Source organism: Notolepis coatsorum (genome assembly GCF_963971535.1).
Source record: "Notolepis coatsorum genome assembly, chromosome: 7".
Classification (NCBI taxonomy): domain Eukaryota; kingdom Metazoa; phylum Chordata; class Actinopteri; order Aulopiformes; family Paralepididae; genus Notolepis; species Notolepis coatsorum.
The window spans coordinates 116,593,319-116,616,630 of record NC_140171.1 but is presented as its reverse complement, the minus strand read 5'-3'; the positions used below and the strand labels follow the sequence as shown (position 1 = coordinate 116,616,630).

At 43.6% G+C, this 23,312-nt stretch overlaps 1 protein-coding gene across 4 annotated transcripts in view; it reads right to left on the bottom strand.

Annotated features, from left to right (window-relative positions):
• Window positions 1–21,919, bottom strand: part of trim25 (tripartite motif containing 25) — a 65,329-nt gene extending 43,410 nt beyond the window's left edge. For 3 of the 4 annotated variants that reach the window (XM_084319183.1, XM_084319180.1, XM_084319181.1), the window contains exons 1-6: window positions 21,818–21,919; window positions 20,337–20,974; window positions 18,794–18,889; window positions 18,334–18,567; window positions 7,630–7,798; window positions 188–259 (exon numbers count right to left, since the gene is read on the bottom strand). In XM_084319183.1, coding sequence (XP_084175309.1) covers window positions 188–259; window positions 7,630–7,798; window positions 18,334–18,567; window positions 18,794–18,889; window positions 20,337–20,936 — 1,171 coding nt within the window. In that variant the 5' untranslated portion in view covers window positions 20,937–20,974; window positions 21,818–21,919. The remainder of the gene's footprint in view (window positions 1–187; window positions 260–7,629; window positions 7,799–18,333; window positions 18,568–18,793; window positions 18,890–20,336; window positions 20,975–21,817) is intronic. The other variant, XM_084319182.1, reaches the window with a different exon arrangement.
• Window positions 21,920–23,312: the final 1,393 nt, after the last annotated feature.

The following is a 23,312-nucleotide window of genomic DNA, read 5'->3' as shown; positions in this document are numbered from 1 at the left end:
AAATCAAGTCACTTTGCATGTTGCACATGGCTCTTGGTACTGGAATTTTGTATAGCACCAGGCATGTTAGTGTGTGTGTGTGTGTGTGTGTGTGTGTGTGTGTGTGTGTGTGTGTGTGTGTGTGTGTGTGTGTGTGTGTGTGTGTGTGTGTGTGTGTGTCTTTGTGGACAACATGATCAATATTTACCTTGGTACACACTGAACAGTGGGGGAGGGATTTGTCCAAGTAAACTCCCTTGGGGAGGAACCCCATTTTCACCTGTTAAAATGTTAAACCTCAGATTACAATGGCTACTTCTTGTATGAAATTCCAAATAGCAACCACACCGCCACCACAGCCAAATTCAGCACCAATCTGAGAAATACAATTTCTTATGATTAACCCCTTAAGCCCGATCGAAGATCAATACAGTCCGTATTAGGGCTGACCTCGACTAGTCGAATAGTCGACTAATCGATCGAAAGGAGCTGTAGTCGACTGCCAACCTTTTAGTCGAATGCAAACAAATTTAATAAAAAAAAAAAAATTTAAGGTTTATTTTTTGGCGTTTTATCGCTTTATTTCTACTGGGCAGTCCAGTAGGGAGAGACAGATGAGGAATGGGAGACAGAGTGGGGGGAAGACATTCGGCAAATAACGACGGGTTCGGGGGTCGAACCCGGGTCGGCCGTGTCGTGGCTGAGCACGCTATGTGGTTCGCTACTGGGGCGCCCATAAAAAATGTATTTAATTATATTTTTTTATATCATTCTTTTCAAAAGCAAAGAGGCCTAGAAGCGTGGCTAACGCTAATGGCGCGCATACCAGCGAGGCTAACTGCCTAAGAAAACGGGCACAGAGGCACTGAAAGAGGATTTCACACACTAGACAAAATATCAAGATGTATCCATCAGTGGACCAATTGCATGCTTTCAGTCGACTCCTTCAGACATTAAGCAGGCCTAGTCCGTATTAATTAATGTTGCGTTTCTTTTTCAAATATAGCCAAGAGTAAAGACCCTAACCCTATCAAGACAGCAGTCAAGGTGTATATTTTCAGCACTACGTTTGTTTACCAATGATTTTAAGTGTTATTAGCTAAATATGAGTTTATAGAAATCTCAGCGCATTGCATTGGAAACCGGATAATTTAGATGTGAGGACATGACACCATCATGAAAGCGTTGTAGTCCTAAGATAGAGGAGACCCAGGGCTTTCAATGGACATAGGGAGGTGTAGTCTGACGTCACTGGTTGTTCCAACCGTATAGGGATTTAGCATTGGGAAAATGGATTATCGGCTATTGTAACAATTCTGCCGCATGAACATTGGGCAAGCTTTCCATTTTTGCACAAAATGAGTTCCCTTCTACCACTAACATTATTGTTTAAGAATTTTTGGTTGAAATAAAGGTAGTTATAAGGTTTTTAATTTGTCGTAAAAAAATAACTACAATTACCAGTAGGCAGCCTGTTGTTCAGTAGCCAGTAGGCAGCCTGTTAGGCTGTCGCCAAACAACGTCACGGCAAGCTGATATCAAGCTAGCTAGCTAACGTTAATATTACCTAGCTAAACGTACTAGACGTTAGCAATGTCTACTGTCGTGAACCATTTTAAATTGGGGCATGTAGAGGAGTTTCGGGAACGAGTAAAATGTGCAGATCCTCTTCTCAGACCTGTGGGGCAAGCACTGCACACGCAAGCACTGCACATGCATCATGCCGGCTAGCAAGCTAGCTAGCTACACGTCCCATTGATACCACGATAGCTAACTAACGCTACAAGCTCAAAAACCTTATAACTACTACTACTGTCGTGTCCATAAGTTCCCTGGCAGAATACTTTGTTTGTGAGGACAAAGGTATACAAAGAGGAGAGAACCATTTTAAATCGGGGCATGTTAGGAGTTTTGGGAATGCCGGCTAGCAAGCTAGCTAGCTACTAACGTCATGTAAAAAACAATATAAACTATACACAATATGTACAATGAAACAATGATTTACATTAGTATTTACAGTGATTTAATATGCAGCGAAATAACGTTATACGATTTAAATTATAAATACAAATTGTGGCTTTTACAAATAGTGGTTAGCTTTAGAGATAAATGGCTATGATCACCGGAGCACTAGTTGTTTGCAAGTGTAGCTGTACAATGAGCTGTAGATCAGCCTGTAACACTAGTGTTGGGTGAAACAGATACCAGTTATTTTCCCATTGTACGAATTGTTAAGCTTATGGAATGTAAGGGAAATCTGATCCTAGGTCTGTGACTGACTACAGGCAGGAGGCAGGCTACGCTGTGGTGACGTCAGTCAGCAGCGCCAAATAGCAGTGTAGTTTCTCAGCGAACGAAAACGTTGTTATTTTGCTACCTTTACGATTAATTGCGAATATTTTCATGTTGAGCTATAGATTGAGGATAAATACGCACAGAAAGGTACACCATGCCAATGTTCAATCAATCAATCAATCAATCAATCAAATATATTTATATAGCACATTTAGACATGACGCTTGTCAACCAAAGTGCTTCACATAGCTAAGAACAAAGAAAAGTATAGAATAAACAGAAAAAACAACCAACGGATAGACAAAGGAAAACAGAACAACACGTCAACAAGCAAGGCAAGAGTCAAAGTGAGTCAGGGAAGGCCAGGCGATATAGGTGGGTTTTGAGTTTCGATTTAAAAGACTTGACGGAGGGGGCAGATTTAGGGGCGGACATGGGGATGGACATGGGGATGCTGTTCCAGAGGTCAGGGGCTGCGACCGCAAAAGCACGTCCGCCTTGAAATTAGACATACGGGTGGTTAAGAGACCCTTGTCAGATGATCTGAGGGCCCTGACGTTGGTATAGGGGGTGAGGAGGTCTGCTAGGTAAGCAGGGGCTTTACCATTAATGGCTTTGTAGACCAATAGGAGAACCTTGAATTCTATTCTGTAGCGCTCCGGGAGCCAGTGAAGGGAGGCAAGAACAGGGGTGATGTGAGCTCTCTTCTGGGTACCTGTGAGCAGTCTAGCAGCAGCGTTTTGGGGTAGTTGTAGGCGGGCTATGGTTGACTTATTAAGCCCCAGGTACAGGGAGTTACAATAGTCTAATCTTGAGGATATGAAAGCGTGAATGACTCTTTCAAGGTCTGAGGGGGAGAGAATGGCCTTGATCCTAGCTATGGACCGGAGCTGGAAGAAACACCCCTTCACCACAGAGTTTACCTGCCTATTGAAAGTAAACTCGGGGTCAAAGAGCACGCCAAGGTTTTTTACAAAGGGCTGGACTAGGGCAGACAGGTTACCCAGGCTGCTGGCAATGACACTGGTTTGGTTTTGGGGGCCGAAAAGGAGGATTTCACATTTTGACTGGTTAAGCTGTAGGAAATTGTGTGCCATCCAGCATTTTATGTTGTCTAGGCAGGAACGAAGACTGTCGAGATTGTTTATATTGTTGGGTTCCATGGGGAGATAGACCTGAGTGTCATCGGCATAAAAATGGAAAGAGATGTTGTGTTTTTTAACACTTTCAGTGCCCAGCAGGGGGCGCAAGATTTAGTGCTTGAATGCCCACCATCCACTTCAATGTTAGCGTTAATATCGCCTAATCTATGTTTTAAATTATGGCTATGTGTCTAATCTGCCCGTCGCTTATCAATGACTCATTTTCCAGTCAACATTGTCGAAGCGGATTGTTTTTTTATCGATTCATTTCCGTTTTATAGCATCTTAAAAAGCCCTCGTTTTCAAGGAAAATAAAAATATTCCATAATAAACGGAATGTTCTAGAACACACAAAAAACGTTCTAATTTTTCGTCCTATTTATGAATCGTTTTCAAATAAACGCTAGATTATCGATAGTATAGGGCTGTACGCTAAGCTTTTTCACTAGGGGCACACTTGCCCCTAAATGAGAAATTTAGGGGCAAAGAATATTTTTTAGGGGCAAATTTTTTAATAACTATTTTACCATTATAGTAGGGCTGGGCGATATGGCCTCTAAATGATATCGCGATATTTTTTGGCCATATCACGATACACGATATATATCGCAATATTTTGACATTTCCTCTAAAGCACTTAAAAATGCTTGATTTAACCCTTTGATGCATACAGTCACGCCAATATGATGATTATAATAAGTCCCTGCAACATATGTTTGCATTATTAAACCATGAAGATGCTTTAAAAAATTATTTAATGAAAATGTACTAAGAGTAGTCTACTGACACACTAATAAAAAATGTATTTACATCTAAGACCATTTATATAAAAACTTTTAGGTGCCTTTTTTTTGCACAGTACTGTGTTTTCTATCCACTTTAGCCAAACACACACACATATACATATATACATATATACATATATACATATATATATATATACACACACACACTACTGTGAGAAAATAATAATCACACACACAAAGGGATAATGGCTTATAGCAGACTTAATGATTTTAGAATATTTCAGATAATGAAATTAAATGTTTATATCATCAACTATCCCAGGCCTGTACAGTGCGATATATATATCGCACGTGCGACACTGACGTCAGTCTGTGCGATGAATGAATTGACTTTAGTAGCACTGGTGCGATGGCCCGTGGCGCAAGCAAAAAAAAAGAAAGTGTGACGGTAAATTGAATGGACCACAGCGCCACGCTATCCACTTGGTACTTGTAGTCTCGTGCGATTAAAAACAATGTCCTGTCTCGCCTAGAGTCCATAATCAAACACCAAATCCCATAATCCCTAGCGAACAATATCCCCGCGACTAAATTGCGAGCTCAATGTACACTGACTGGGTGACTTCGACAAGATGAAGCGCTTTTTTAAGGTATTAAATCCAACAAAAGAAGTACAAGATCAAAACCCCAAACGAGCCCGAGAGGGACCACCGTTAATAGAAACGAAACAAAAGGAGAAGATTAACAAGATGTACAGATATAACGCAGAGTGGGAAAATGATTTTCCGTGGATATTTTTTAATGAGGAAGCACAGCTATTATTATTCTGTCACTGGTGCCGGGAGACTCCGGAAAAGATCCGATCAGAGAATCCCTATGTCGCGGGTAACAATATCCTAAAAAGGGATAACATTAATAAACACAATACGTCCCATCGACACGTTCTTGCCCAGGATGCCTTCAACGCTAAATAAACTCCTGAGCGGGCCGGCACCCTCTTGCACTCGCTGACTAAACACGACCAGAGCGGATGATGCTGATCTCCGTGAGGTAAAGTTTAAGATGAATGTGACATATTGCATCGCCAAGGAAGAAATGCTGTTCACTAAATTTAAGCCGCTAATTTTACTCTGTAAAAAGAACTCCATCGTATGGCTACTTAAATTACCCTCCGGGATCAATAAAGTATTAATTATCTATCTATCAATCAATCTATCTATCTAATAACGAGACAATATGCAAATAAGGTAATAATAATAATAATAATTAATTTAATTTATAAAGCCCTTTTCATTCATGCAGAGTTCCTTGTACTTAGTTCTGATTAATGCAATAGTGTGTGTGTGTGTGTGTGGATCTGAAAAAGTGGCCAGCAGACATGATGCTGGAACTGTGACACGTGTGCAGTGCACACACACACACACACACACACACGAATAATTATAATAATAATAATAATAATAATAATAATAATAATAATAATAATACATTTATTTATTTGGTTCCACAAATATGTACAGGTGTTTGTATGCATTATATCTATTTGTTATGTTGGTTTATAGGTGTTTCTAGGTTGGTTTCTAGCTTTCCCTGTAATCTGAGTCCACACCAGCGCTGCCTGGTCTCGGACTGCTTCATATCGGTTATATGGTTATGTCCTTGTTCTTTTTGTTTTACATTATGGGCAAATAAAGAGAGAATTTGTCTAAAAGCATTTCTTGTTAAAGTTTGGATTTTGTGTGCCCTGTATGCAAGATTCATGTCCCTTGCCTGTCACATACCTATTTAAGTAATGAACTGCACTACTTGTGGTTGTTTTTAGAGATTTTAGAGACGTTTTATACTCGTGCTACAAGATTTTGGCCTGTGCTACAAAACTATCAACCTCTGTAGCACCAGTGCTATGTGCAAAAAAAGTTAACGTACAGCCCTGAACTATCCAGTTAGTATTTATACTGTCTGTAACGTTTGGCTACTTTAAATCATTGAATGTAGAGAGAGCTGTACTGTATTGTACCCATTCTGCAATCTGTTAATAAAGTTTTCAATCAATCAGAGCGAGAGAGAGAGAGAGAGAGAGAGAGAGAGAGAGAGAGGGGGCGAGAACGAATGAGAGAGCCAGCCCCCCCCCCCCCCGGGTTTTGTTCTAGGTTCGCGTTTTGATCGTCTAAGCTGCCGTATGTGATGACGTCACACTCGAATGTAAACAGGAAGCGTTTAACAGACGGAGATGGAAAGTGGATGATATACAGTAACAGAAACGAATAACCAATAAATATGAAGTTATGTTTAAACTTCTGTTGTCAAGCGTTGTCAATATAACCCACCCCCTTTCCTCCCGAATGGAACTAGTGTTGTGGAGTCCGCTTTGACTGGTGTCCAGGGTTAGCAGCAGCTAACGCTAGTTAGCTTAGCATAATCCTAATGGATACCGTGGATAGCAGCTAACGTTAGCCCATTGCTCGTGTCAATCAAATTGCATGTTATTAAAGGTCCGCGCTGGTCTGTCTAATGAAATTACAACCGCAACATTATGCCCTGGTTGTAGGCTAATGTTTTATCCAATTTGTATGGATTAATTTAGGAGTGAAATGCGAATGAAGGGTTGCAATCACTACACGCAAGCTTGCCCCCAGATGATATTTTCCACTCGCACCGGCCAGATTAGGGGGCAATTTGCGACGAGATGCTCGCAGTGTACAGCCCTGCAAGGGTATGTACTTTTAGGCAAATTTTCTGAAAATATGGCTAGGGCCCAAGAGGTTATGGGTGTGATCATTCAGCCCAGCAATGATTCCATTTTGATTCTCAAAGGGGATATTTCAGATTTTAAGTCGTATGAAATACTTGCCAGTAATGTAACAGATGCATAGCCATTAGCTCACCGAATCACGTGGTCAGAATTCTGACCGGGTTCCAAGCAAACAGGGTCTCGAAATAAAAAAGTGTTAATCTACACCACTGCCTGTCTGAAGCTTCCCGGTTCGAACTTGGTCAAAACCGACCACAGGACTTGGCAAGCCAATAGCTTTGCATCAATTACATTACTGGCAAGTATTTCATAGTATTTCCAAACTATCCATAGACCGAGATGTGATGCATTATAAAAATCTTACATTTTGACAATGGTTCAGTTTGTTTCATTTTGATTAGGCTAGATTCATTTTCTATACCTTTGAAAAGTGTAATAGATTTCAATACACATTTATTTCAATACATTTTGATTGCAGTTATACAGATCAACACTGTCGGATGTCCACATTCATATCAATGAATCAGGATACGTCCACTTATATGGTTGATTTGACATCAACGTTACCGCAGTATTGCTCAATTGACACTAACTCACAGAGTGGAAGCAGGTCGGTTTTAAGTCCTGTAACACAGGACATCGCAACATTCAATGCACTAGTATTCTTCATACAGAACACACTGGATTTAGATGTACAGTCCGCTTGCACACTCACCTGGTTTAAGAATCTGCAACCTAGCCTCGAGGGGCTGAGTCAAGATGTGTCTGAGGTACTCGTTCATACAAGCAGAGAAGGCCTGTGCTGCTGTCACTGCCTTGGAGTCCAGGGAGATTCGAGGGGGATGAGGATCGAAGGCCACGACTGAGGGAAGGACAACTGAAGCCTGAATCAAATGAAAAAAAAGAAGAAAAAAAACATGTTGGTGTTAGTGTTAGTTGTTCAAAAGAAAAATACATGATTAGGCTAATGTTACCTCCAAGCTCAAATCCAAGGCTAGAACTAGTTATATATTATCTGGCTTCGTGTCTTGCTCTGCCTACTGAGATATATCATTATCGCCAGCACCTAGTGTGCCCACGGAAACAAAACAAATGCACCCACTTGCACGTGACCACGCCACTCCCATGCATGCCTCTATATTAGGCAGGAAGTGTGGTCACTCCTCACCCTTCCTCATTCTTTTCCAAACTCGGAAGCTGCGCATGTGCACTTGCGAACAGGTGGAATTTTGTTATGAAGCGTAGGGAGAAATTACGCAATGTTGGGCTTTCGCCAGGAGTAAGCCAGCCCCCGGCACCTTCTCGGCACATCCAGACAGCACGGCGGTCCAATCCTGGGTTTTCCTCGTCGTTTGACAGCGGACCGATGGACTTCGCGCGGCATTTGGCAGTCGAGCCACATCACGCCCAGGTAGGACCTGCGCTGGCAGGCTTTGGTACTGGCATGTTTGATACTGCTCGTTGTCTCGTGAGACGGCCGGGCGATGTATTGGCGCAAGGGGCGGGATATTTGGATAAGCGTGTTCATCATGACTCACTTTTGGATGTTTTTCCAAGTATCCTAGCGCGCAGCTGATGCTAATGCTAAGATGTTTGGCGCGCCGGGGTTGTCACCACTCTTCCCTCCTCTTAACCGTTTCATTGCTGAAGGTCAATCGGTGTCTGATGTTGGGGGCTTAGCTGAGGCTTATTTACCCTTTACGCAGGTGGATGGGCTGACGACGGGGCCCAGGACAGGTGTGCCGTGCTTAGAGGAGCAGGTAGCATCGGTCCTTTGCCCTGGCATGGTTGAACGGTGTCCCACCCGGAAGCCGACGCCGGAGGGCAAGTCGGCCCGGCAGGTGACTGAGTGGGCTGATGAAGCCTATACCGCCGCGGGACAGAATTTAGCAGCAACCAATAACATTGCTCAATTGGCTGCTTTTCTGTCCAAAATGGTGTCGGTGGTGGGGCCTTAGGGCCAGCCGACGTCAAAAACATCGCACATGTTTTTGAGGTTATTCAGCTTTTGACCCAGCCGCAAGCTATAACCGCAGGGAGGGCTAGGATGCTGTCAACGCTTGTTCACAGGCATCTTTGGTTGGAGCAATCTCCCCTTGTGGAGGAGAGGAGACTTCCCCTCCACAGGGCTCCCCTCTCCGCAGATGGACTCTTTGGTCTGTCCGCAGGGGTGCGGGCGGTATTTGACCTGGGCTCCACACCGCCCCACACCGCGCAGCCAGAGGTGAGAGCACGGCCTCGCCAGTGGCTGCGGCGAGGCCCCCGGCCAGCGGCCATGTTTCCCCCGCCTGAGATACCCTGGGCACAAACAAAACAGGTGATCACAAGGCCGACAGCCTCGGCGGCCGAGGGATCGGCTACATTAGATGGGCACGCCCTAAAAAAACGTTGCCATCTAGCTGTGTCTAGCACGCTCTCCAGTACTCCCCCCCGCTACACTACGGGACACAGGGCTCTGATTTGTTCCCTTTGGCTGCGGGGCGCGTTCTTCCAGTGAAGCGCAAGCGGCCCCACACCCAGTTGCTAGCTAAGCCTGGGTCTGTCTATGAGAATGCTGTGCTGTCAAGCGGCTCCCACACCACACGTCCTGCGTCTGTGTTTGGTGAGCCTGGTGTTGTATCTGTCGACGGAGCAGGGTTCCCTGTATCTAAAAAGTTTTGTCAGAGGGGGAACTCTAGGCCCAGGATGTTGCAGCGTGTGGTCCCCCCAGCCCCGCCCTCGCCAGGCCAGGTATTACGTTAGTGCCTCCCCCGTCTGGACTTCCGATCCCGTGGTGGTCAGCAGGCACGCGTAATTTGGGTGGTAGTAATATCACTACAGGGCTATGGTGTGTAGAGACCCACCCTATCGGGCAGTGTGAGGACCACACACCATGCATGTCCAGCTGCAGAGCAGGCTATCCTCAGCAAGCTAAGCCGGGAAAATGCTCAGTGGGGGAGCCTATGTCACCAGGGGTGATGGCCGCTCCCCCCGTATCAGACCGCCCCTTCTGTCGGGGTCCCCCCCTTGGGTGCGATTGCCTCGTTGGTAGAGTCAGGGTGCGATATCCCGGCTCCACGAGACACCCTGCTCGCGCGGTTGGCGAGACCAGGGTTGACAACGCGCAGCGGGAGGGACCGGGCCACCTATCTACGATTCCTAGCGGACCAGTGGCAGTTGGCGGCGGGGGCGCTTTGGAATTTTTACCACATATGGCTGCAGTGGTAGCCATATGTCGGTGTGGATGGAGAGAACGCTGAGGGCGGCGCTTTTGTTACAGTTTACACACCCCCGCCCTCCGTTTTTGGTACACTCTATTATCAGAGTCCGCGGCAGTGACAGCCCTGGCCGAGGAGATTTGTTCTCTGGCGGCGAAACAGGCGGGCGTCGTGGTCCCATGGGAGGACGCGATGAGCGGCGGTTCCTCCCGATACCCTGTGGGATTAATAGACAGGCCGGGTCAGGGTTCGTGGCGAGGTCGGTTTACTGGTGGAGTCAGGGTCCGGGACCCCGACCCCGCAAGGTTTGTGACCCCACGAGATTGTGACATTGTGCATGGCATGCCGAACACCCTCCCCTCCCCTCGCTCGGCCTCCTCGCTCGGCCTCCTCCCCAGGGAGTTTTTCAGAGCCCCCTCAGGGTCCTCACCCCTAGACTCGGTGGTAAGCCTGCCTTGAGTGGTCCATGGGGCTGGGACCTCCTTCGTGCCCCACTGCTACAGCTTCGCCTGCGGGGTCGGGGTTTGGAGCCCCGACCCCGTGGGCAGGCATCTGAGTTTAACAACCCCGACCCCACAAGGTGTGGAAGCAGTAACACAGGCTTATGTTTTTCACGTACGTTCCCTGGTAGCGAGCAGGGCGCACAGTGGGTAGTCGCGGGCCCTTCTGTCCCGCGGTCTGCTCACCCTGTGCGTTTGTTGGGTGCTGTCCCCTCTTTCGCACAGTCGGTGTCCTGTTCCCCCCCCAGGGAGCAGAACGTGACCAAAGATGAAATGTAACAAAGGTTATCCTATAACTGTAGTTACATGAGTCTTTGGGAGCGTTCTGCTCCCGAACTCACTGAGGACCCCTGTCTGTCTTCCTACCGAAGGTCAAGACTCGGGAAGGCGGAGTACGGTCACGCCCCTCGCTTATATGCATATGGGCGGAAGGGGGCGTGGCCGGACAAGTAAAGGTGCAAGTAGCGGAATTCTTTCAAGGTCACGCTAGGCGACACGGGATATCCCGTAAGGGAGCAGAACGCTCCCAAATACTCATGTAACTACAGTTATAGGATAACCTTCGTTACAATAGTTATAGGAAACTAGGGCTGACCCCTATTAGTCGATTAGTCGACTAATCGGTCGAAAGGAGCCGTAGTCTACTCACCAACCTCTTAGTCGAATAGTAAAAAATATATATATATATATATATATATTTTTTTATTTGTATATTATTTTGTGTCATGCTTTCCAAAAGAAAAGAGGCCTAGAAGCGTGGCTAACGCTAATGGCACGCATACCAGAGGCTAACTGCCTATGAAAACAGGCACAGAGGCACTGAAAGAGGATTTCACCCATCTACTCAGTTACTTCTACTCTGCATTGAACATTGTACATATGTACATAGTACTGAACACTTGTGTCTACGTACGTGACTTCTATTTTTTACTTGCTATACTTATTTTATACTTATCTTTTTTGTCTAGCACAGTCTCTGGAGCGTAACAGAAAGAAGAATTTTGTATAAAAGTATTCTGTACTTCTGTATGACAACTAATAAAGAAACTTGAAACTTGAACTTGAACTAATGAACACACTAGACTAGACAAATATCAAGATGTATCCATCAGTGGACCAATTGCATGCTTTTGTAGAGGACAAGAAGCCTTCAGTCGACTCCTTCAGACATTAAGCACCCCCACAGCCCAAATGGAATGATAAAAAAAAAATAATAATATATATATTTTTTTTACTATCATATATTTTTTTATTCTTTTTTTTATTGTTATTCGACCAATAGTCGACTAACGGCACATTTTGGCCAATCATAGTCGACCATCCAAATCCTTAGTCGGGGACAGCCATATAGGAAACTAACCCAAGTCTCTGGGGAACCAGATAAGAGGAAACTAATCAGGTTCCCAGATAGCATGATGACAATGCACTCCAGCGACATATAACCTTACTGAACTGGGAGAAAATCAGAGACCTTTCTAAAGGGAGACTTGCAAAGTCCTTCTCACTTCCTGCAATGTGTCATGTGAGCTGCTACACAAGGCACGGTATTGGCGGACTTAATGCCTGATGCCTGACACGACAACACGAAAATGTGAAACTTGACTCACCTTCAAATCCCGCCTCAAAACCCACCTGTTCTCCCTAGCCTTCGAACCCCCCCCCCCCCCCCCCCCCCCCCTCCAACCTGATTGATGTTTGTTCCTGTCGCTCTATGTTTCTGTGTTATCTCATGCTGCTTTCCCCTGTTTCCCCTGTGGTCTTATCATGTTCCTTTTTTGTTTCTTTGTTTTTACTATGTTCCTATAGTCAGCGACTTCGGGTCTTTGAGAAGCGCTATATAAATAAAATGTATTATTATTATTATTATTATTATAAAAAACCTGATGCTACCAAGTGCACCTTGACCATATGGAACAGAGTAGTAAAAACACACAAATTAGAGAAGCAGTCAGGGGTTCTGAGATGGATAGCACATGACAAGAGATTCAAACCAGGGAGGCTGGACCATGGATTCAGAAGGTGGGAGAGGGGGGGGGGGGCAACAGCGATATGCAAAATGATAGAGAAGGGGGAAATGCAAACACTACAAAAATTAAAGGAGAAATTTGGACTAGAAAACAAGGACCACTTCAGATATCTACAGATTAGGGATTACTATAATAAAGAAATAAGAGGGGACAAGGAAGAAGAACAGAATGGAATAATTAGGATGATAGTAAGGGCATACGAAGGAGGGAAAGGAAGGGTAATATCAGCACTGTACCGGGCTATAATGACCAGCAAGGGACACACGACCGATTATATAAGGGAGAAATGGGAGAGAGAACTAGAGATAGGAATAACAGGGAAGGAATGGGGGAACATATGCGAGGTGCAACATTCAACAACAGGATCGAGGATATGGAAAGAGTTTGGATGGAAAAACATAATCAGATTCTTTATAACCCCAGAGCTGAAGGGAAAATATGCACCAACACAAAAAGCATGCTGGAGGATGTGTGGGAAGGAGGGGGCAAATCACACGCACATATTCTGGGGATGTCAGAAGCTGAAGGGGTATTGGGAGGAGATAGGGGAGGCAATGATCAGAATATTAGGATACGGGTTACCACAAACAGGACTGGTGCTTTACTTAGGAGACCTGACACACGAGGGAATACAAGGGGGGGACAAATATTTAATAAAGATAATGTTGATAGCGGCCAGAAAAGCAATAACAAGACTGTGGTACAAAGAAGACCCACCGACAATAGCACAATGGGTAGGAATAGTGGAGGAGATACAGGATATGGAGAGGATAACACACATGCTGAGGTTACAGGAAGAGAAATTTGGAGAAAGATGGGGAAAGTGGGAGGATTACAAGGGGAACGAAAACGACATCACAGAGGAAGAACCAAATGCATCACAAGAGGGCGAAGGGTAAAGGAGGAAAGAGGTTCAAGGAGGGTCTCTGAACCCATGTCACACACTTTTGACTTAGTTAGTATTTTCTGATTTTATTTTTATTTTTTTTGGGCATTACAATTGTATTACATTTTTTGTACTTTATTATTTATGTCTGTTTAACAATGTTGTATTAATAATCAAGGAAGATGTGGTTTGTAAATGGGTGAATCAAAAGGCAAAGAGAAATGTAGTATAAAAGAAATAGAAAGGGCGAAGGATAAGAGAAGAAGGAAATTCAAGGAGGGTCACTGGACCCATACCATACATATTTGCCTTAGTCAGTATCTAATCCTTTTGAGTAGGTATTAAATTTGTCTATACCTGTTCAAGGGCGGTATACAATCAGTCTTTGTATTAAGTGCCTGGAAAAACAACTGTAGTGGAAACATATAACCAACAATGCTATTCATGTAACCATTTATGTTCACTGCATTCTTTCATAATGTGTTATGGGATCCATTTTTGTGTAAGTGTTGTTTGTCTATAAATGTTAATAAAAATTTAAGTTAAAACAAAAAAAAAAAACAAAAAAAAAATGATGCTGATAGGGAAGCATCTACCAGTGCCACTGAAGGATGTAAACAAAACAACAGAAAATGGGCAAACACCACCCTGTGAGTGGAGAAGGTCTGAAGAAGCTCGTTGCTGGGTATATCATCGAGGAGATGTGACCTATTTCCACGATTGACTCGCCCTCATTTCGACGCATCATAGAGAAATACCCACAAAGAACAATGTCAAGCTGCCAACAGAGAAAGACGTTTGCTGGCTACCTCAAGAGCAGGCATGCGTTCTTCATGGGACGGGGGTGCACTACGTGCAACCCCAGATAAGTACTCGCTATTTGCATATCAATAGCGCCGGTCGTCAGGTGTGTTAAATACGTTCTCAGATACATTCACACCTAACTTGTTGTGAATGACATGTGTTACATTCCATTTGTAGAGGCAATTAGGCACTGTCTGTAGTCTGTGCTCAAGCAAGGGGACATTTTAGGCAGGTGTTACACACAGTGTTTTTGTGCTAGTTTTTATACATTTTTGAATACGTTTCATGTCCCTTTTACACAGAAATGCGTTTTTTGGTGGATACGGCTGAAACGCTAAATTGTGTTTGCGTTTTGGAGAACCCCTAAAAAACGCGCCGACAACAGTCGTGTAGCCTTTACGGAGCCGTTGTTGCGAAAACGCCCATGCGCAGTAGATACCATCTGCGTGCCCTTCCGGTGACAACAGTGTGTGTGTGTGCACAGGCGCCTGGCCTTAAGAGCACGCGGAGCAGCTGCTCTCCCACTATTGAACTTGGGGGAGCAAGGGTATGATCTTGCCCCACCACTTTTTGATCATATGAAAAATATGATATACCCCCCCCCAATATATAAATCTAACCATAACTACGTAATTTCAATCAAATTAATAATACGCAATGACACTTAATAACAAGTTTTTAAGTTTCCAAAGATTGCGAACCCCCCCCCCCCTGCCCCATTATGGTTTGATCCAGTTCCTCCCATCTCCAGCGCGTAGACCTTGGAGCACAGCGCTGCAGTCTGGCTGCAGGTAGGCTGAGTGTAAATCAAAGCCCACAGAGTGTGTCATAATATTGGTGGCAGGCAGGCAGGCTTTTCCAGTAAGTTGTTCAAATAAAAGGATTATGTTAGACATAAGTTACTATTGAGTGGTAGTAGAACTTCTACGGTTCTACCACGCAATACAATAAAAGTGTTTCACGGTCCCGAATTGCGATCTGGTCATACGGTTTCCTCGAATAAATAATAATAACGTTTCCCTCTCTGGTTGGCGTTAGCTTTAGTGCTAGCCGCTAGCTAACGTTATCTAGATATGTGGTGTGAGCTGGATGACGTTGACTTCATTTCCAAACGTTAACGCTATCTATATGGCAGACGAGCAGGGCCGGATTAACGACGGCCGCGGCCCGTGGGCCTATAGTGACGAGGGGCCTCCATTTTTTTTTTAATTTTTTTTTAATTTTTGAGATCGATGTCATGATTGTGCACTGCAGACTCAGGGAGGAGGCAGAGAAGGAGAGAAAGAGACACAAGATTTACAGGTAATGGAAATATATCTTTTTTCTCTTTCTTATTAAAAACTTGGCCTATTTGAAAGGAGATTGATTTAATAAAAATGAATGAGCGAAAAATCAATATACAGTGTATATACAGTATAATATATTATTATTATAGTAATTGGCTATCATACTGCAATATAAACTGAGTTTTATAGTGAAAAGAGCAGCTTTATTGGTCAAGATTGAAGGCTCTATATTGCAGGAAATTGCACGTACAGGTTCATTAAATTAAAAAAAAAAAGTTTGCCAAACCACCCCTTGCCTGTCCAAAAAATAAAATAATAATAATAATAATAATAATAATAATAATAATAATAATAATAATAATAATAATAATAATAATAATAATAATAATAATAATAATTAAAAAAAAAAATCTTGCACCCCCACTTTCAACTATAACTAGGCGGCCGTGTGTGTGTGTGGGTGTGTGTGTGTGTTTGGGACATAGCTCCGTGTCCCAAATAGCTGCAGCTACCATGTGTTGTCAAGTTATTGTTATAAGGACCCCAGTCCAAGCTACAACAGTCTGCATTCCCTTAACAATTGTTTGTATTGAGCCGTATTGTATTGTACCCATTATGCAATATGTTAAATAAAGTTTACATCCATTCATTCTGCTAGCATTACCGATTGCATGAGCACTGCAGCTGGCTAACATGAGCTAGCGTTAGCTATCATACCCTGTTAGCTCAAGCTCCTCTTTCAACTTAACAAGCATTAAACAAAATGGCCCAGTCATCTATTCACTTTTGTTTAATACACACAGCGTTGTCTCTAATGTTATCTAACTACTGATAGTTCCCGATAGACTAAACTATCCACTCTTGGTGGTCACTTGTGTTGATGTTAGTTTTGTTTCATCAACAAATGACAGGCAGAACACACAGTGAATGTATCCGTTTTGTTTATTGCACTTTTATTAGACTTTGCTGAAAAAGAATTGCTGCATTGGGTAAAATAGACAAAGATGGTGGCGCCCATAGGAGCCCGGCTTTGTTGACATGTTCTTTGCAGGAAGTGTATTGGCAGCACATTCAAGTTCTGATTGGTTGAAATTGCCTTCATGTTCGCCACCTACTGCCACCTACTGCTTTGGCAGTGTACTACATCACTGTGCCCAGGTGACAAAAACGAAAGTGTGACTCAAGGCTGCCACGTTGCGGCGAAACTCACTGACAATGAAACGAAAATGAAACGAAAGGTGTAACCGCCGCCTAAATGCACATTTGCGGGAGCGCGCGCACGCGCCGAGAACGCGCGTGCACATGGCGCCATTAGGTGCGTGCAATCCCAGTTGATTTCAATAACGCACCACTGCTCAAGAGAGATTACGTCATAATGGAAGCTAATTTGAAGGCCACACCCAGAGAGCTAGTAGCGAGTAACGTAACTAATTACTTTGATACAAAGTAATCAGTAAAGTAACTTTTAAAGGAGTAATCAGTAATAAGTAACTAATTACACTTCCTGAGTAACTTGGCTAACACTGATGTTGACAATTTTTTTTAAATGTAGATCCAACACAAAACAGGTTTGTCCAGTGATCAAAACAATAGTGCCTGTGTCCCACCCGCAGCCACCCACATTATCAACTGTTCCATGAGCTGTTATGTGTATGGGTGCGTGTACAGAACCTGTTTCTTTGCATTTTATAAGCTTAGCTACTGGGTTGTTGCATTAGCATGTCAGCCACTGCATATTGTGTTGCCATTGCAGGCTAAGCTTATGTGTGTTGTTGATGAATTTGAGTTACTGTAGTAAAGTAAGTACTATCTGATTTAGTCCTACTACTGTATGTGAGCGTGTCGAGTATATTGTGTAATGAGCACAGGTCTATTTATTATAATGGAGCAACATTGTAATGGCTTTGATCCAAAGCGCTTTACAATTTGTTCCTCACATTTGACCCATTCACTCACACTTTCACACACCGATGACAGTGGAGAACATGCAAGGTGCCAACCTGCTCACTGGGAGCAATTAGGGGTTAAGTGTCTTGCTCAAGGACACTTCGACAAGCTGCCTGGGCGGAGCGGAAATCGAACCGGGAACCTCCAGATTACCAGACGACTGCTCTACCTCCTGAGCCACTGTCGCCCCCATTGTGTAAATCAGCTGTGAGCTCAGACTCACTCTTTGCCATCACAACCAAATTGTACTTTTACTCTTATTTTCAGTTATTCTAAATTAAATTACGTGGCACCAGAATCCCAGAGTGAGTGAGTGCCAGAGGCTGGTCTCACCTGTTGGAAGGCCAGCGCCTGAGACTGACCCAGAGGCTGGTCTCACCAGTAGGAAGGCCAGTGCCTGAGACTGACCCAGAGGCTGGTCTCACCAGTAGGAAGGCCAGTGCCTGAGACTGACCCAGAGGCTGTTGAGGTCTCACCTGTCCTGTAGGAAGGCCAGTGCCTGAGACTGACCCAGAGGCTGGTCTCACCAGTAGGAAGGCCAGTGCCTGAGACTGACCCAGAGGCTGTTGAGGTCTCACCTGTAGGAAGGCCAGTGCCTGAGACTGACCCAGAGGCTGGTCTCACCAGTAGGAAGGCCAGTGCCTGAGACTGACCCAGAGGCTGTTGAGGTCTCACCTGTAGGAAGGCCAGTGCCTGAGACTGACCCAGAGGCTGGTCTCACCTGTAGGAAGGCCAGTGCCTGAGACTGACCCAGAGGCTGTTGAGGTCTCACCTGTAGGAAGGCCAGCGCCTGAGACTGACCCAGCAGGCCGCTGACCTCCTCTTTGGCGTCGCTCAGCTTCTTCACGTTCTGGACGAGCTTCTTACTGAGGCCCTGGATCTTCGCCTGGCCGCTCTCCAGCTCGCCGTCCACTCTGGTGAGGGCCTCTTGCTCATCTCGGTCAAGGAGCTCTCTCATCTGTCGATACTGCGTCTCCAAAGCTCTCTTCTTGTTGGTCGCGGAGTCCTAGTGGTTGGAGGGAACAACAGATTATTCTCTGTGTTCTTTAGACTATGCATAGACTATTCTATGGGCGACTTGCAAATGAGAAGGAGCTACTTATTCATTTGATTGAATTAATGGAATCCCATAGGTACAGGGAATTACACGTTGTGGTGGTATTTTTCCACATTGGCGACTAAGATAGATAACAAAGACAATGTAACTCTGTGTAATACGTCAAAAGAATCACCTTCAGCTTGTTCTGCAGGTCCACGATTTCAGATATCACCGCCTGGTTCTTCCCGATCTTGGTATCTAGCACATTTAACTTGTCTCTCAAATCAGACTATGAAGAGAAATGCATTAATTAGTTCATTGAATCACTTAAAAGGGGAATGTCACCTATCTTAGAATTCACATTATGTTATTCCTGTGCCCCAGGACAGTTCAGTCAATATTTGTGAACATGCATCACTCTCCCCTGAAACTAGAAATTACTGGAATGTAAAATCTGGGGTTGCTCCATAGACAATGAATGGGGCTCTGGCTTTACAAAGCCATAACATGTCTGTCAAGTCAAGTCAAGTCAAGTCAAGTCAAGTCAAGTCAAGTCAAGTCAGTTTTATTTGTATAGCACATTTACAAATGACTAAAAGCCAAACCAAAGTGCTTCACTTGATAAAAACACATACAATGCATTAAAAAAAATTACAGAAAAAGGTATAGTACAGTACATTTAAGAATTGTGATGTGATTGCGCCTTAAGAAAAAAAAACTGAAAATGTTCGAAACATGTTTATTTTTTATATAAATACTCCATTTGAATGAATGAACACATTTTATTTGTATATATTGAACTGTTCACAGGGAAGAGGAAGGTGGGAGAGCAAAGGGACAAAGAAAATGAATCAAATATCTCAGTGTCCCCCTAAACATTTTAAAGGGGGTCATCTTGACCCCTCCCAAGTCATCCTGGCTCAAAACACTAATGTTAGGACCTTATCTTTTCTTGTTTGTAACCAGATTATGCACCTGTAACCGCCTCCTCTGGAAGTCTTGCCTACTGCGAAGGGCTGCAGTTGGACTAATGGACTCTTGGACTAATGGACTTCGCTTAGACCAGGTGGAAAAATTATCAAAACATATTATAAAAAAGAAAAAAAAATACAATTTATTTTTAATTCATATTTTTTTTATCATGCTTTTAGGTCAGAAAAACCGGAAATCCGGTTAAAAACTGAGAAATCACATCCTGTGCAATATAAAAAGAGACAGGGAAATTGATAAAAAGTCCAGAGTAACAGCAGACGTCATGTGCAAGTGGCAGGCTAACTCTGGTCAAAGGCCAGGGAAAAGAGGTGTGTTTTGAGCAATGATTTAAAAACCTCTAAGCTCTGGGCAGATCTTATGTGGGGGGGAGGCTGTATGAGCTCTTACACCCAAATGATTTAATTCTGGTTCAGATCTTCTAGCACTGCTAGAATATAAACCTAATTTGGGTGTAAGAGCTCACACAAACATATGGCCTCGTAAATTCAGAGCCCCATTCATTGTCTAAGTAAGGAACAACCCCAGATTTTACATTTCAGTGATATCAGGGTTCTCTCTCTGATTTCTAGCTGTAGGAGAGGGTGGTGCGTGTCCACAAATACTGACTTGAGCTGTCCTGGGGGCACATGAAATAGGTGGCATTACCCTTTAACAGGGTAGGCTTTATATGTGAATATTCTCTCTCTCTCTCTCTCTCTCTCTCTCTCTCTTACACACACACACACACACACACACACACACACCTCTTTCAATCGCCTTTGTTCATCAGGGGTGGAGAAGGAGCAACCTTTATGCACTTGTTGGAGGCACAGGCTGCAGATAGAGCGGCTATGTTGGACGCAGAAGAACTCCATTAGTTTATGGTGGTCAGGGCAGATGCGCTCCTGCAGGTCACCAAGCGGATCGTTTAGCTGGTGCGCGCGATAAATTGGATTCTCTTGGTGCGGCCTCACATGCTCCACACAGAAGGACGCCATGCAGGTGAGGCAGGTCTTGTGTGCCTTTGCATCCATACAGGTGTCGCACAGTATGACCGGCTCCTCCTTGTGTTTGGCTTCCACCTTGGTCAGGTCCTGCTCACTCTTAACGGACTTCATTTTCAACGCTTCCACGACAGTGCTGAGGACAGTGTTTTTCTTCAGTTCGGGTTTTGTGGCAAAGAGGGTCCTACACTGAGGGCAGCTGTACGTGTTTTTCCATGTGGCTAAAAGGCACTCTTGGCAGAAGTTGTGTCCACAGGGAATTGTGACAGGACAATCGAACGTACAGAGGCAGATGCTACAGGTCAGCTCTTCCTCCAAATTCAGGAGAGTAGACTTGTCGTCTACGTCCCACTCCGCCATCGTGTGGTTGGGCTGCGCCTGCTCGCGTGCGTCACGCGCTGGAAGGAGAAACGAAACTTAACTTAAAACGCTGAGAAAACGAAAGTGTTGGAAGCGAATTCATAGTATTCGACCGCAGACATCATCGTCACAATGGCAAACAACAGGATAATGCAATCACATAGCAGGTGTCTTTTTCTGGACACTTTTTGTATCACAAACAGTACTGTATTTGCAAATCTGGTATGTCATAAATGTATAGATGTAGCAGTACTGTCTATCTGTATGTCGTGTGTGTCATATGTTATGATGAATTGAAAATGGGGGACCCTGATGTAAACAAGACGAAAGTCTTTCTCTGGTCTGCATCCCCTTAACAATTGTATGTATTGAGCGTACTGTACTGTACCCATTCTGCAATCTGTTAATAAACTTTTCAATCAATCAATCAGGTGCTCATTAAATAATGACAAGTTCAACTGTGGCAAATTAGTTGTGGCTCTGCGACATGTATGTTGAATGGTAAATTTAAGAACGTTATTATTGCTGTCAATACTATGAATTCCTTTCAGCGTTATCTTTTATGGTATACATACGCTTAAAACACCTAGTTTTTCAATTAACTAGGAAACGTGACTAAAAGACAAAATAAAGCTGCTGCCATACTTAAATAATACCTCCATAGTCCTACCTACATATCTTCAGATGATGTTTGCTTTAGCAGTTGTCTGCAAGTCACTGTACAGCAAAGGTTAGTAGTCGTTCATGCGAACTAATCTTCAGGTGTTTCATTCAGGCTATCCTATCCATCAGTTTTAATTAGTAAATTAGACACCAACAAAATAGACTATATTTACCAAATAAAAGAGATAATTGAATAACAATCTGCCAGAATACTTTACCTCTAGTTTTCTTCTCAAGCTTGAAGCAAGCAGCTCAAAGCAGAGTTCGTTCAACGACGAATGTGTGAGAAAATGGAGGCTGCAGTGTTTGAGACATAGATATAGAACACTAGATAGATAGCTACGCTGCCCGCCCTGCCGCGTCTCTACAAAATAGCTCCAGTTCTGCAGACCCCTCTCTGATTGGTTGAGCTCCATTTCTGCAGACCTCTCTCTGATTGGCCGAGCGCGCGCATGCGCATGAGCTGCGACAAGCTCCTCTATAGTCAGGAGTCGAAACTCCGTTAAGCTCCAGAGAGAGAGGCTGAAAACCCACAGTTGTTGCCCGCCGGATGGGAGCCGAATCTCGGATCCGAGTTTTCTGATGAATAGCCCCAAAACATGGAGGTCGCGAACGCAATTTATACGCATGGAAGTATTGATTACGCCATAACGAATCATTAAACAAATATACCGTTAACTGGAATATGTTGTGTGTGCCTTTACACATATGTTGGATAGGATTATGTACTTGGTTTGTCATTAAAAACCAATAATAATTGCTCGCCGGCTTCGCTGACCAGAGCTCTCTCAGATTCAAAGTTTTAATTGCAGCCTGGCTGGAACATACATGTTTCGGAACCAATGTGTAACTAGACAGTTACAATATAACATTTATATTAATTAACCCAGTTAATGCCTTAAGAGAAAGAGTCTGGTGGTCAATTGCTACGGAAATGTTGTGTTCAATATGATGAATTGAAAATGGGGGACCCTGATGGAAACAAGACGAAATAGTCTTTCTCAGGTCTGCATCCTCTTAACACTTGTATGTATTGAGCTGTACTGTACTGTACCCATTCTGCAATCTGTTAATAAACTTTTCAATCAATCAATCAATCTTACTAATAATAACTAATTCCTTGGTCAATAGAAGTCTCTGTGATACTTTCTGAATATGATTTGGGAACATCAAATGGGCAGGCCGCGAAATAACATGTACGTTACAATGTACAATAACTTATGTACATGATATACCGATATGCCCTACTCTGTTTACTTGTTTCTGGTCAGCGAAGCCGGCGAGCAATTATTATTATTTTTTTTTTTATAAATGTTTTTATTTTCAATTTTCAACATAGAACAAGACATCACAACACAATACAATACCGTCAATAATAACAAAAATAATGACACTAACAACAGTAATAACATTACAAGACAGGCAAACAGAAAAGAAAAAAGACAATGAAAATAAATAAGGAAATTACAATAGAAAATAAAATAAATAAAATAAAAATAAAATAAAATAAGTGTGGCTTTCACGTGTGCGCCTTATCTCGTGTGCTATATATATGTGTGTCCTACCTACCCATATGTGCGTGCGCTTTACCTATGTATATGTTTTATGTGTACATGCATATATGTGTGTTGTGAACGTGTGCGTATGACCGTGTATTCCCTAGTAGCCCAGAGTGCATGTACAGTACTACCGCAGCCAAGAGGACACGTACAG